At 40.8% G+C, this 14,233-nt stretch overlaps 1 protein-coding gene across 3 annotated transcripts in view; it reads right to left on the bottom strand.

Annotated features, from left to right (window-relative positions):
* LOC122554990 (ralBP1-associated Eps domain-containing protein 2-like) overlaps positions 1-11,302 on the bottom strand; it is a 39,821-nt gene extending 28,519 nt beyond the window's left edge. For 2 of the 3 annotated variants that reach the window (XM_043700499.1, XM_043700501.1), the window contains exons 1-3: positions 11,110-11,302; positions 7,535-7,596; positions 6,284-6,388 (exon numbers count right to left, since the gene is read on the bottom strand). In XM_043700499.1, coding sequence (XP_043556434.1) covers positions 6,284-6,388; positions 7,535-7,596; positions 11,110-11,269 — 327 coding nt within the window. In that variant the 5' untranslated portion in view covers positions 11,270-11,302. The remainder of the gene's footprint in view (positions 1-6,283; positions 6,389-7,534; positions 7,597-11,109) is intronic. The other variant, XM_043700500.1, reaches the window with a different exon arrangement.
* Positions 11,303-14,233: the final 2,931 nt, after the last annotated feature.

Raw genomic sequence — 14,233 nt, 5'->3', positions numbered from 1 at the left:
CCCATGGGGAGCCTTGTCAAAAAACATTACTGAAGTCCACGTAGGTCACATATACTGCTCTGCCCTAATCAATTCTCTTTGTTACTTGTCAGGGGGAGTCAAAAATCTTTGAGGTCACAGAGTCTGTGTAGAAGGTCAGCAGTGAGACAATGCACGAACACGGTGGGAGGGGAAATGTTGACCTTCTGACGTGCCCTGGGGTGAGGTCAAGAGAAGGTGCTGGTCACATATAGAGGACCTGTTAAGGCCAGGTTTTTCAGCAAGTGGTGGCATTCTAACACGAGTCCACGTGAGTTCGTTGCCTGGAAGTCCATCTCTTTGGCAGACTTGGCAGTTGGGTAGGGGACAGTGAAGAATAAGCCGCACATCCTAGGTATGTCAAATCTTTAAACTGACCTGAGGTGAAGGAAGGGACAGGTATCTGGAGTTTGTCGAATTGGGGTGAGGATGAAGCACTCCTGTTCCTCCCTCTTTCGAGAACTGAGGTGCTGCACTGGTTGGAGCTGTTAGGATGCCTGAGGTATGCCAACCTACAGTGAAACCAGTAAAGGCCTTCAGCCATTTAGCAAGGTCTCATGTATCCCAAGAGGAGACTGATGGTCACGCTGCCCAGCCAACTAAGCTGTCTGAACAGAAGCTCGACCCCAGCTAGTTGGAGCTGACTTCTATCATGCTTCAACTTTTAAAAATCATAAACATCTATTACCTTTAAAAAAAAAGGTTCAAGAGACTCGACTCTGGAAAAATGTCTGACTAATGAGTCATTAGGAACAATATTAGCTGTGTGGTAACCCAAAATTTCCCACTCAGGCCACATTAAAGTTGACACCTTTAAGTCTCATGTGTTTTAAATCTCATGTATGTTAAGTGTAAGGGGCCCGCACACTTGCACAAATCACCTGTGCACAGCAAAAAGAAATGTAGAGTGTCCACGGATTAGAATTTGTTGCAGGGATCAAAGTTTCTCTTGTGTGATGATTCATAATTAAAATCTAAAATTGGCATTAAATTGTAATGTAATTTGAAATGGAAATCCTCCATGTGAACAGTTTATCAGGTGAGGGTTTTATAGAATGAAAAGAGAGCCTTTGGTCTGTTGTGTTCTTACTGGTCATCAAGCACCTATATACTCAAATTCCACTTCCCAAGCATGTGATCCATAACCTTGTATGCGATTGGTGATTCAAGTATTTATTTAAATTCTTTAAATGTTGTTCGGGTTCCTGTTCCATTGTCCTTGCAGACAATTTCCAAATAGCTCCCATCCCAGGCAGGTCTACCACCAGTTCAAAGATATCCTTAGTATTGCCTTTGAAAGCTGTATTCCCACTGTGCAGGGAAACAAATACACTTTAGGCATGAAATGGAGGAGCACTTACTGTAATATATACAATATAAATAAGAATTGATTTAAAACATCAATGAGTGAATTTTACAGAAAAAAAGACTTTGATGATGAATAGACAGTTCTTGGATTTTAGGTATTAATAGGCCTACGATGAAATGGGAATGCGATTTCAGAGCTAACTCAATAAAGTCAAATTTGCAAGTGAAATTTGCCTTCAACAAATTCTGCATTCCCATGCAAACAACACCAAGTGCAATCACAACAAACAGACCTTATTAGATCTTCAAGATCAATTCAGGATGGGTAACAATGTTATCTTTGCCAAGGGCACCAATATCCCATGAAAGAATTAAAAAAAAGGATTAACACCTTTTCCATAATGAACTCCCTAAATCGAATTCTCCATTAGCTCCTCCTCCACTCCTCACCCAACTCAATCTATTGATGCATTTGCCAATTATTCCAACCCATATTCAGGAATTTCTGGGAGATTGCACACTCTTGGTACTGAAAGCTTCTAAATCTTCCTTGTTGCATCGTTACTTCTTTGTCTCCTGTAAAGGTCTTCAATGTGACAAACTGAATTTTTCCAATCTTCCTAAGACTTCCTCTTATCTCTGAGTAACAGCTGCCCCACACAGCACTATGGCACAGAGATCCACGGCACAGAAAAAGGCCCTTCGGCTTATTGTGCCCTTGCCGATTAAAATTAACCATCTAACGCTGGCTTAATTTCTTTGATTCACCACTGACATCAAGAGAAAGTGACACCTTTTGAAATGCAGAAGGATCCTGTCAAAATGAAAGTAGTCGTCCTTCACGACAGTTTCAGACACCTGTAAATTCAATTTAAAAAATTCTACTCATCTGCAGAGTGGATGTTCAACCCTCTTACTGGCTTGGGAAGATGTGATAAGTCATTGATGAGAAAGAATAATCCACAGAGCTTTAACAAATTCCCCTGCTTAACTTTTAGAAGAAATGGCTTTCTCACAGAAAAATGAATCTTGCCTTCACTCAGAGGTTGGATAGATGAGGTCATTTAAATGCTGGCCACTGTCCACTTAGAAGGATCATTCCTGTAAATTCTGCTTCTATTTCTTAAATACATCAAGACATCCCAATGCACAGGTATCACTCCACTGAAAATGCTTCAAGGGCCCAGTGTTCTATTGTTTCTCCAAATTTGGCAACAGGCTATTCACAATTTATTAAGATAGAAGAGCACGGAGATATCCTAATTAAGTGACAAGTCACCTTCATGCATAAATTGCAGATTCTAGCAGTTCATCATTTAAATTGAAGAGAAAGTACGGAACTGGAACAGTGTTCTTTTTGTTGCTGCTCCATCTTCATTTCAATATTCCTGAAAGCACAGTCCCAACTGATCATGAGAGATTCAGTAAATTGATTGTTTAATCAACCGCAAGCCATTTCTAAACAGTACATTAACAAATTTGCCAAAATGTTTTTCCTCATCCTGTATTGAAATCTTGTTGATGCAAACAATTCCATTGTGCAAGATTAAAGCACATGGGATGGGGGGGATGCATATTGAGAGGGACAGAAAACTGGTTGGCAGGGAGGAAGCATTGATGGGTCCTTTTCAAATTGGCAACCAGTAACTAGTGGGGTGCCACAGGGATCGGTGCTAGGACCCCAGCTGTTCACAATATACATTAATGATTTGGGAGAGGGAACAAAATGTAACATCTCAAAGTTTGTAGATGATACCAAGTTGGATGGGAGGGTGAACTGTGACAAGGATGCAGAGATCCTTCAGCATGATGTGGACAGGTTGGGTGAGTGGGCAATGCAATGGCAGATGCAGTATAATTTGGATAGATGCAAGGTTATTCACTTTGGAAGCAAAAACAAGGTGGCCAATTACCAACTGAATGGCAATAGATTGGGAGGGGTGTGTGCAGTGTGACCTGGGTGTTTTCGCTGGGGTTCAGACATGTGAGGGGGTATCTCAGAGATTTATAAAATTCCAACAGCACTAGACAAGATAGATGCAAGGCGGATACTCCTGATGGCGGGTGTGTCTAGAACCAGGACTCATAATCTGAGGATTGGGGGTGGACCATTTAGGGCAGAGATAAGGAGACATTTCTTTACCCCAAGAGCAGTTAACCTGTGGAATTTCATTACCACAGGAAGTCATTGATGTCAAAACATTGAATGTATTCAAGAGATAGCTAGATATTGTATTTGAGGTAGATGGGATCACTGCAGGACTTCAATGATTGGTGCTAATCTATCTGATACGGCAAAGACAATGACATTGTTGTTATTAATCTCCTGTGCTGTTGACATTGCTCAGCATCATTAAGCTAGCCATTCCAGCAATGGCAGCTAATCAAGCCCATCCCCCAACCAGCTGAGGTGACCATAAAGGTCCTACCTTCTCAACCTTACCTGAGGGGTGGGGGGCCCTCAGGTTAAAGCACCACCAGTCGTCTCTCCAATGTGAGAACAGCCCCAGGGTCCTCTGGGACTATAGCGACTTTACTGGTTATCTCTTACAGGAGACCACGTATGTAGGTGGACTACACATTGATTTAAATGACCCCTGAGACCCCAGTAGTCTTGGCAAAACAGAACTCCAACTGATTATGTCCAGAAAACCATCAAACTCACTATCATGTACACCTATATTTTGCACAATGTAAACAAACTGAAACCTTTCATCCTATGTCTTTCTCTTATCCTGTTTACAGGAATCTATCTAAACTCTGTTCTCAAGACTGATACTAGTGTGCAGGGTAGAAAAGGTTCTGCTCCAGTCATTTCTGCTGACATGAAATCACACAGTGTGCAAGGTTCATGCCTGCTAAAATGTACCATACAGAGGTGCCTTGAAAGGAGTTGTCTTACTCCTGCTGTTAAGTCCAGTGGAGTGAGAGGGGGAGGGTGGAGAGCTAGAGTGAGAGAATGACAAAGAATTAGGTTTGACTAATGCCCTAACATCTGGAATCGTCAGCTGAGGCCTCCTAGTCTTAGACCCTGACATGAAGAGTTGGGCAAAGTTTAAGAAAACAGCAAATGTTCGTGGATTTGCAATCCATATGCAACTGTGGGCAAGGGTGGCTTAATAGTTTAGTCAATAACCAACTCATCAGGAAGGTGCTTGGTTTGGTGTAGAGCTTGTTCTGATTGGCTGATCATCGACCTGGACAGGGGTATGGAGACTATAACTAGAATTAGGACAAGATTAGTGAGGCAAGACTGACCACAGGTACCCGACTGTGGATAGCAGGAGGAGGATCAAGCCCAGCTCTGATTAAACCTTCCTCAGTCACCAGGATTTGTAGCACCCACCATCTAACTTCACACATAAACGGAACCTTCAGTGAGGAGTCCAAAGCTTCCCTGTCTCATGGCTGAGGGCCTTCAGAAGATGCAAAGGGACCAGAAAAAAAATAGTAATGAGCAGGTCAGAACCGCACAGGACCACGTCTAAACCGATCTTTCTTTAAAGCTCAGTCAGAAGTGGCATTCACATCAAACACGAACTGATATTGCACATTAAAACTGGTTGATTTACTAAAGTCAGATTTAACCAGAAGTTGGGTCTGAGATGGACAAAAAAAATTGAGTGAACGAAAATGATATCTACTTCAGTAACTTCAACCAAAATGCTTTCACTATGTTGTGTGATAACAGCATGAAAGTTGAGTGTGTGTGGGAGAGGGAGTGAGAGAGAGAGAGAGAGAGAGAGAGAGAGAGAGAGAGAAAAACTCACCATTGAATCTTGAAATGTCTCTCAATAACTCTGAATATGATGTTGAAAGACAGGGAGCTAAGCGGTGACTAGAAGAGTCTGTAATGGGGTTGGAGATACAGTCATCTCCACGCTGCTGTCACATGTCTCTAATGAGCTGAGTTCACAGTGCCATGGGAAGGGAAAGATTTCGAAGAGGAAATATAAAATGATCAAGTCCTCCGATTTTTCACGTCAACACGATAATAAAACTCCTAAATCTGTTGTAGATTCAGTCTGAATGAGAATAATTTCATTCAAAGCTTGTACAATTGAGATGTTAGTAACTTCTGAAACCCCATTTGCACACTGCTGGAGTAGTTATGTTAAAGCACTAGGTTCACATGCAAAATGAGTAATTTAAGTCAACCTGAAGGCAATAAAACTTGCAAAGGCATTACAGTCAGTAGTCATAGGTTGTCTCTAGACTGTCATTAGAGTTACTGATCTTCGGCCTGAAGAGGAAAGTTTCATTTCTATACAACCACTCACATCATTGGGGTGCTCCAAAGCACCCTTCACAGCCACTTCTGGATTACAGACACTGCTCGATCATAGGAACGTTTTTTTTTTAACAAAGGTGGTGGTGGGTAGACTCTTCTCTGGTAAAGGTTATCAGGCTGAATGGGAATGTAGCATCAACAGATCGTATTGAATAGTGAAATAGGCTTGAAGAGCTGAATGGCCTTCTTCTCCTCCTGTTTTCTATATTCATATATAAAACATTTTATAAGATTCACATGAATTAGCCTCATAGACAGCAGAGAGAGAAATTACCATAGTTTGTTTAGTGATGTAAACCAAGCCATAATCTTTGGCTAGAACAGGTAGGACAACTCACTCTTCTTTCTAACATATACTGTGGATCTTCAACATCTATTAACATACTGGATGGGCCCTTGATTTAACGTTTCGCCTAAAAGACAGAATATCTCTGATGGTCTATTCACTGGGCTCAAGTCTCCAGCTTAAGGTCTTCTGATTCAGAGGAGATAACACTAAACAAAGTAAAGACTTCAGCTTTTGTTCAGTCTTCTTTCTGGCCTATCCTGCAGTTACACATCTTCCTATCCCCACAAACCCCTCCACCTCCCCAGCACCCCCACCATAGTAACACGATAGATAGAATTTATCTGAAAAACAGGAATGATTCATTAGATTGTTCTTACCTGCTCACTAAACTTGCTGAAATCTGCAAAATTTGGCTGTTGAACTTTCTCCAGCTGTTCAGCAATAACATTACTGGTCTCGGCTTTGTTAGGGAAGGGAGCAATCTGTAAAACACGACAGGAAAATGTTCTAACTGCAATCAAGAGTCTTCCAGGGCTAGAGATTTTATCTCTGCAAATTTTCTCCCTGTCCTCCTTCTGAAGTCAGTAATATTAGCACTGGGTTGTAAATCTCAGTGCCTATTTATACTTAAGACCTCAATTAATTCTAGCAGGTAATTTGAGGTTGGCTGTCACAGTTAAGTATAATGTTGTCAGACAACTTGTGACAGCCTATTCCACAGCAGAAATGGAAATAGCTATCTACGGATTGGGAAAAACCTAAGAAAACAGTAGGCATGAGAGTCAAGGTAAAGTTATTCTGAATTTTAAATGATTCTGTGCCTAATTCCCTATGCACTTATTCTGGCATCAACTTATCTTGGAGTGAATTGAGACATAATGATAATCTCACCTCAGCTTTGCTACAAAAATAAATATTGCGTGAGTTTGTACACTCTCTCTCTGAGCATAGCCTCTTGATCTCTTTGACTACTCAAGAGGATGACAGTCTGCTTGGGGCCTGACGGCCAGGGATGTGCAGAAACAATCCCAGGACATCCATCCTGATGTTCTCTCCCTAACATGAGGATTTTGACAGCTGTGAATTCACCACCTCCCTGAAGCAGCAAATCAGGCAAAGTCACGGGACAACAGTACGTGGTGATGCTCCGAGTGCTCCCCGGATCACTGCATCACAGAGGCAGCAATATAAGCAATGAATCCAAACACTGTACACAGTCAGCTTTACTCTTTGGGTCCTTTACCATGCTATCCTTTCCTGTGATGCTTCATTCTCTGTTTTTAAAAACAAAGATGTAAACTATGAAATAGTGCCAGGGCACATTCGCAGCTCTTTAAAACAGCTTGTCTTTGCTTGGCTAAACTGTGACATCTGCTTTTGTATCCTGAAAAACGCACTGTGCAAACATCACACGGCCTACACAGCTCTTCCTCTGGGGCTGCTGAACAAATACATCCCTTTCCATTCCAGTCAGAGGTAGCAAGAACTCGCTTTGCAATTCTAATTCTAATCGCCATATTTTCACTTTAATTATTCTGGATTACTCTTTGCAAAAACGTACTCCCTCATCTAACAAAAGATTTGACACATGGACTACTCTGGTGGTTGCAGTGCATGCTGCGTCTTACCTTGACTGTTGGAGGTCGTGGTGGGACTGCAGGAGGTGGCTGTGACAAACCAGACTTCACTGCTAATACAAAATAAAAAAAATATTAAATACTAGTTAATGAATTGTGCAATAAATTTCTAATATTGAGAGTACAAAAGGGCAATCTGACACTTCCATTAACTGAAGGTTAAGCATCTATGGCAATTATGTCACTGACAATAATGCATCCACCACTAGCAGCATTATTAATGCACTTTCAATTATGATAGTTTACAATGACTTGTATTTACATGGCACCTGTAATTGTATTATCCTAAGAGCATAATCAGTCAAAGAGTGACACGAAAACAAGAAATAAAGACATTAAGGCAAGGTGATTGAAAACCTTAATTGAGGTAATGAGTTGAAAGCAGATTGTGAAAGGAAAGAGATTTGGAGAGGGAAGAAGGTAACTGTGGTTTGGCAGGAATTTGTAAGTTTGGGAGCTAGTCCCAACATGTCTAAGCATAGGGAGAAGAATATCAGCATCACAGAAGAGGTCAGAGAAAAGTAGCATTCTCAGAGGACTGTAAGCCTGGAGAAGGATACCAGGTTAAGGAATTTAAGGTACAACTTGGCGATATGATATTACATGTACTTCATCCATTTTATTTGCAACCTTGACTGGGAAATACAACTTGGCTTTTTTTTAAAACATGTATTTTTCAAGTAATTGTGGTCATTGTGGGGGCTAGATTGTTAACATCAGAAAAATCAATTTACTGAGGCAACAACTTGTAGGAAGTATCAACTTGAATGAGGTGAAGTGGTAGGTGTATTTACGATATCAGACATCAATGGTAATTACTATTAAAATGTGAAAGCACTTTATAAGGGGCGAGTGATTGCTTAATAGAGCATATGGTAACAATGTTGCCATGATTATAACTTCAGATTCCTCTTCCCTATGTTTTTTCAAAATGCCAATTATATTGTTTTAGAAAAAAGCATTCATCAACATCAAAGGAGAAATGAAAATGACACATCAACAAAAATATGGCTGAGGATATTGGATATGATAATTTTGGGAAAAACAATTACCCAGGTGATAGAAATCAAAAGACTCCGATATGATTCCTGGTCTGTATCAAGTTAACAGGGCAGTTCAGGAACGGTATTTAAAGGGGCCTTTAGCTGAAAAGCTTTTTTAAAAATATTTGCCCAAATTGTGAGCAGCAAAAAAAAAATTCTGCATTTCAAAACCAACCTCTTGGCAAATTGTCAAGTGTCTCTGGTAGATGCCTGATTTCCTATATATAATCAAGAAAATATGTGTTGAATTTTCATATCAAGAGTAAAAAAAGACCTAAATCTGAATTTTTTAAAAAATGTTTCGCTTCAGTATAAATTGGCAGTAAAGCCAATCTTCAAAACAAACTTCAATTTAAGATATGAAGAATCAAGACAACTTTTTGACTATTGATTCTTGTGGTATTGTGTTTTTCTAAATAATGTAGCTTTTCATCGACATTAGAAACAATAGTGGACACAACCATAAAACCTGTTCTTCAAAAACCAGAAGGCATTATTTATAAACATGCCATAGATCATTGTTGTTATAACCACTTGAATAGGCTTAGTTAGAGTATGATTGTTTTCATAAAAAAAACATAATTTGAAGCCATATAAAATGCAGCATAATAACCATTTATTCCTGTAATAAAAACACAGGTTTATGTTCCTTGACTTAATTTTCTGAAGAGCCTTTCTTTTTCAGGTTAATGCGATCCTACTTGAAAAGGTTGGCATCTGCAAATAACACATCAAAGTATGTGGTTTAGATTAGATTAGATTAGATTCCCTACAGTGTGCAAACAGGCCCTTCGGCCCAACCAGACCACACCGACCCTCCGAAGGGTAATCCGTCCAGACCCATCTCCCTCTGACTAATGCATCTAACACTATGGGCAATTTAGCATGGCCAATTCACCTAACCTGCACATCTCTGGACTGTGGGAGGAAACCGGAGCACCCAGTGAAAACCCACACAGACACAGGGAGAATGTGCAAACTCCAGACAGACAGTTGCCCAAGGCTGGAATCGAACCTGGGACCCTGGTGCTGTGAGGCAGCAGTATTAACCACTGAACCTTGGTTGTAGGGCCACAGATTGTTGATCCCCTCATGTAGCAGAAGAGGAGAGCAAGGATCTTTGTTCCTGGTTACCAAGCGATTACCAATCAGGTAGCCTGTCCACCCTTGTGGCTAAGCTTACAATTGACTGGCCTCTTGAACACTTATGACATAGTGCTAGAGTCCCTACCTCTAAACAGGAAGCCTGGGTTTAAGTCCCACCTGCTCCAGAGAGGGGGAAAAACATCTTAACAGTGTGATTAGAAAATATGCTGACTGGGCCTGAGAGTAGTGGTACACAATTGCTACTCATAGAATTGAATAGTAAACTAACAAGGTATTGCAGCCGAGCAAGGTAGAGTACTTTCAGCAAGAAAGAAGAAAAATCTAGACAGAAGTAGTAGAGTGCAGTCTCCCAGGAAATTCAAAAAGCAGTTTAGCCAACTCTGGGTTAAATGCTATGACCATGGCTGGAAGAGAGTGTATTGTTGGCCTAGTCCCAATACAGTTCAATCAGGAACTCATTATGCAGGTTGCATCACGAAATTTCTTGTATCAGGGGGCCGAAGGAATAAAACCTCTTATTCTCCCAAAGAACATTTAAGGTATTGAATTACTGTTGGAACACATTTCAAGGCCACAGTGGGTGTCTTGTACAAAATTATACACTGGATTGTAAATGTTAATCATCAATCCCAATCTATTTTCCTTCTAACATCCAGATACTTGAGCTCCCAGAAATGTCCTAATGAAGGTCAATTGAGAATGAGAACTCAATCCAATCTTTCCTCTCTAACCGAGTGGTTTAAGTGGCCAATAGTCACGCTTTGGTCATTTCCCTACCTGAGAGCAGCATCACAGCTGGGACCAGGAACTTCTGCTTTGGGCTAATCCATTTCAGCACAATGTGGCAGATTGATTTGCACAACACATACCTTGTGCTTGGAATTCCTCAATCCCCTTGCACTAGTTCAGGCAAGGTTTGGAAATATTAGTGCGACCTAGCAGAATTCGGGCTAAAGTGGGAGCAAAACCAATGTGATCTAGTTCATCTACACAATGAAGACCGACCCTACTCATCTAACCATCTGTTGAGCTATAGATACAACCTTCTATGGACGTTATACTGTAAGACGACAAAATATAATTGAAAACTACGCGATGGAAGACAGACATTTTTGCAAGGCTTTAAAGATTTCCAAGATTTTCAACATGCAATATGTTTGTGTTGGGCATTTAAACAGAATTCTGGGTACAAACCGCAAAATTCTAATATGCATGACGATTTGTTATAACATGCAGCATAAAAAGGTTAAAGGTGCATTTGGGTAAAACTATATGAAAAATGTAGTAAAATCTCCTTTTGTCTCATACAAAGAGTTAGGAGCTATTCTTTTTGCTTGAAGCAAACATGTGGACAAAGAGCTACAGGAACTTCCACAACATAGTTCACTCATCACATACAATAGAAGGATGACTTACCTTGGTTACCTTGCTGGAAAAGTTTATTGAGGTCTAGAGAAGATGCTCTGGAGTGAGTCTTTGGAAGTCTTGGTGGCGGAGTGGGAGGTACTTCTGCTTTCTTAATAGCATCTTCAGCAGAGGTACTGGAGTATGACCTGTTAGAGAGAAAGGTGTGCATTTGAATAGTGCCAGCATTGTAAGAGATTTGTACATTGAGTGGCCAAGTTACTACTCAGCTGGCAAGAGAAACAAATAGGTTGATCATTAGAGTCAAAGAGATGTATAGTACGGAAACAGGCCCTTCGGTCCAACTTGTCCATGCCGACCAGATATCCTAAACTAATCTAGTCCCATTTACCAGCACTTGGTCCATATTCCTCTAAACCCTTCCTATTCATATATGCAATCAGATACCTTTTTTAAATGTTGTTATTCTACCAGCCTCCTCCACATCCTATGGCAGCTCATTCCATACACCCTCTGTGAGAAGAAGTTGCCACTTAGGCCCCTTTTAAATCTTTCGCCTCTCACCCTATCCCTATGCCTCTAGTTCTGGATGACTCCACTCCATGAAAGTAATGAAGAATACCAATATTACGATTAGTTTCTGATTGTGAAACAACCAGGCAGTTCCTCGATCCTTTGCCTCTCTTTTTCCTTCCCACATAAATACGCATTTTCTACTATGAGAAATGACATTGTCTCTCTCCGAACGAAAGCCAGGTCTTTTAAAGCAAACGCAATGCCTAAAAACAGCAAGCAGCTGGAGCTAGCATTGGGAGGAAGCTGTCTGTTTGAGACCAGAGAACTGTGATGGAGTTCGCGATTGGATTTTATTTTGGAATGAACTTGTGTTGGAAAATGGTTGGACTCCTTTTTCCTTTCAGAATGAACAAAACCAGACAATTCTGTCTTGTTCGGGGGCAGGGGTGGGCTTAGTGGTCCACCTGCAAATGATCAGCTTCTTTCAAGCTTTGGAGATGCTGGTGTTGGACTGGGGTGTACAAAGTTAAAAATCACACAACACCAGGTTATAGTCCAACAGGTTTAATTGGAAGCACACTAGCTTTTGGAGCGACGCTCCTTCATCAGGTGATTGTGGAGGGCTCGATCGTAACACAAAATTTATAGCAAAAATTTGCAGTGTGATGTACCTGAAATTATACATTGAAAAATTTCCGTAATTTCAGTTACATCACTGCAAATTTTTGCTATAAATTCTGTGTTACGATCGAGCCCTCCACAATCACCCGATGAAGGAGCGTCGCTCCGAAAGCTAGTGTGCTTCCAATTAAACCAATTAAGCTGTTGGACTATAACCTGGTGTTGTGATTTTTAACTTATTTCAAGCTGATTTTGTTGTGCATTTTTCTAATAGCCTAACTTTGTTGTTGTGTTCAGAAACTGAGATGGGCGCATGTTAGGAAATAACTTTTTGTCTGTGACTTGCAACCGACAGTGTAGGTCATCTGTTTACAGATGTTACAGGGCTACATTACAAGTACGTTGCATAACAATCCGGGAAGTATTTCTAAGACCTGATCCAGTAGCATATGCCAGCTAATTTTCCAAAATACTTTTCGTGGAAAAATCTCAATTGCAGAAATTTCATAGAACATCAAGAGCCTTGGCATTCAAACCAGTCTTTTCAGGAAAGTCCCAATTTCCACATGCTGCCCCAGCGTGTTAAAGTGAATCATTCCAGTTCCGAAGTCCTCAGCTAGGCTTTGAAAACTCTGCTGCTGCTGGCTGGGTAGTTCAGATGTCACATGAGGTTCAAGTTGGATGAACATTTTCACCAGACCCAGGAGAGAAATTTTTATTGTGATTTTTAAGAAAAAATAAGCTGTATGTTGCCTTCCTTTCAGACTTATGATAAACTTTCTTCATGCCTTTCCTTCCTTTTAAGTTAGATTGGGTGGCTCAGTTGGCTGAATGGCTGGTTTATAATGCAGAGTGGTATCAACAGTCTGGGTTCAATCCTGTACTGACCGAGGTTACCATGAAGGACTTTGCTTTGCAACCTTTCCCCCTTGCCTGAGATGAGGTGACCCTCGGGTTAAATCATCACCAGTTGTCTCTCCCTAATAATAGACCAGCTTTATAGTCTGGTAAGATTATAGTGACTTCACCTTTTAAACACTCATACAACTAATTCTAAGTACAGCACCCCTCCTTTCGTTGGTCAGGTACCTGTGAAGATACAGAAGCAAAACGTCTGAGTGTAGTTGTTACCAATGCTACAGGCATTGCAGTTCATCAGGTTACTTCTCCCTTTCCTGTAGGGCTTTTCTCTGAGATTAAGGGTCTGTATTGAATTTGTTTTTCTCTGAGCAGTAGAATGCAAAGTCAATTCTTGAATGTTGCGGTTTCCCCCCTTGTTTCTTAGGTGGTGCTTTGTTTAATATCTAAGTTAGAGGAAATAAAAGCACTGAAAATCTTTTTCCCACTTCATTCCCCTTTCCTGAAGATATTTATTCATTAGTAATAAGAACGCTGAACAAGAACATTTACCTCATCCATGTGTTTGTTTTACATGAGTCTAGTCAGAGTGCTGTAAGAATCTTGACCAAAGTTTTGTTATAAATCTCTAATCTATTAATGCGGACCCCCATTATCGCCACCCCACCCCCACCTCCACATGATTCAAATTGAAATCCTTGTGTACTTTATCTCTAGTTGCAACCAATTGTAGGCATTGTACTTCTGACTTGCTGAGACCAGTTAACCCTGCACAGAGTGGACATTGAATTAGAGATTTCAGTAGTACGCTTGGATCCGCCTCCAGCTTTGTATTCGAGTTGCGCCTCCAGAGAAGCACAATTTGTTTCAGATGTTTGCTTTGTCACTGATGAAAGATTCATTGAAAACCTAATAAGTAGCACGCACGCATTGCAAGGTACAGATATGAACCAGGCCAAAAGGAAGTTATGTTTTAAGATCTGACTCTGATTTACATGGGAGGGGGTGGAAATTTGTCCCAGTTTGTGGTACAGTGCAGGTAATGTAGCAGCACCCAAATTGTTACATGCACTGCCCCATTTTCAGCTCCGTTACCATTGGATTGTCAATGCTGTGCTTTTATTGTGCTCAGGCCTGAGAAGAATGGCTGAAGCTCCAGGTAAGCACCTCAGAAACAACA

Source organism: Chiloscyllium plagiosum, chromosome 12 (assembly GCF_004010195.1).
Source record: "Chiloscyllium plagiosum isolate BGI_BamShark_2017 chromosome 12, ASM401019v2, whole genome shotgun sequence".
Taxonomy (NCBI): domain Eukaryota; kingdom Metazoa; phylum Chordata; class Chondrichthyes; order Orectolobiformes; family Hemiscylliidae; genus Chiloscyllium; species Chiloscyllium plagiosum.
This window is presented reverse-complemented; position numbering and strand designations above follow the sequence as displayed.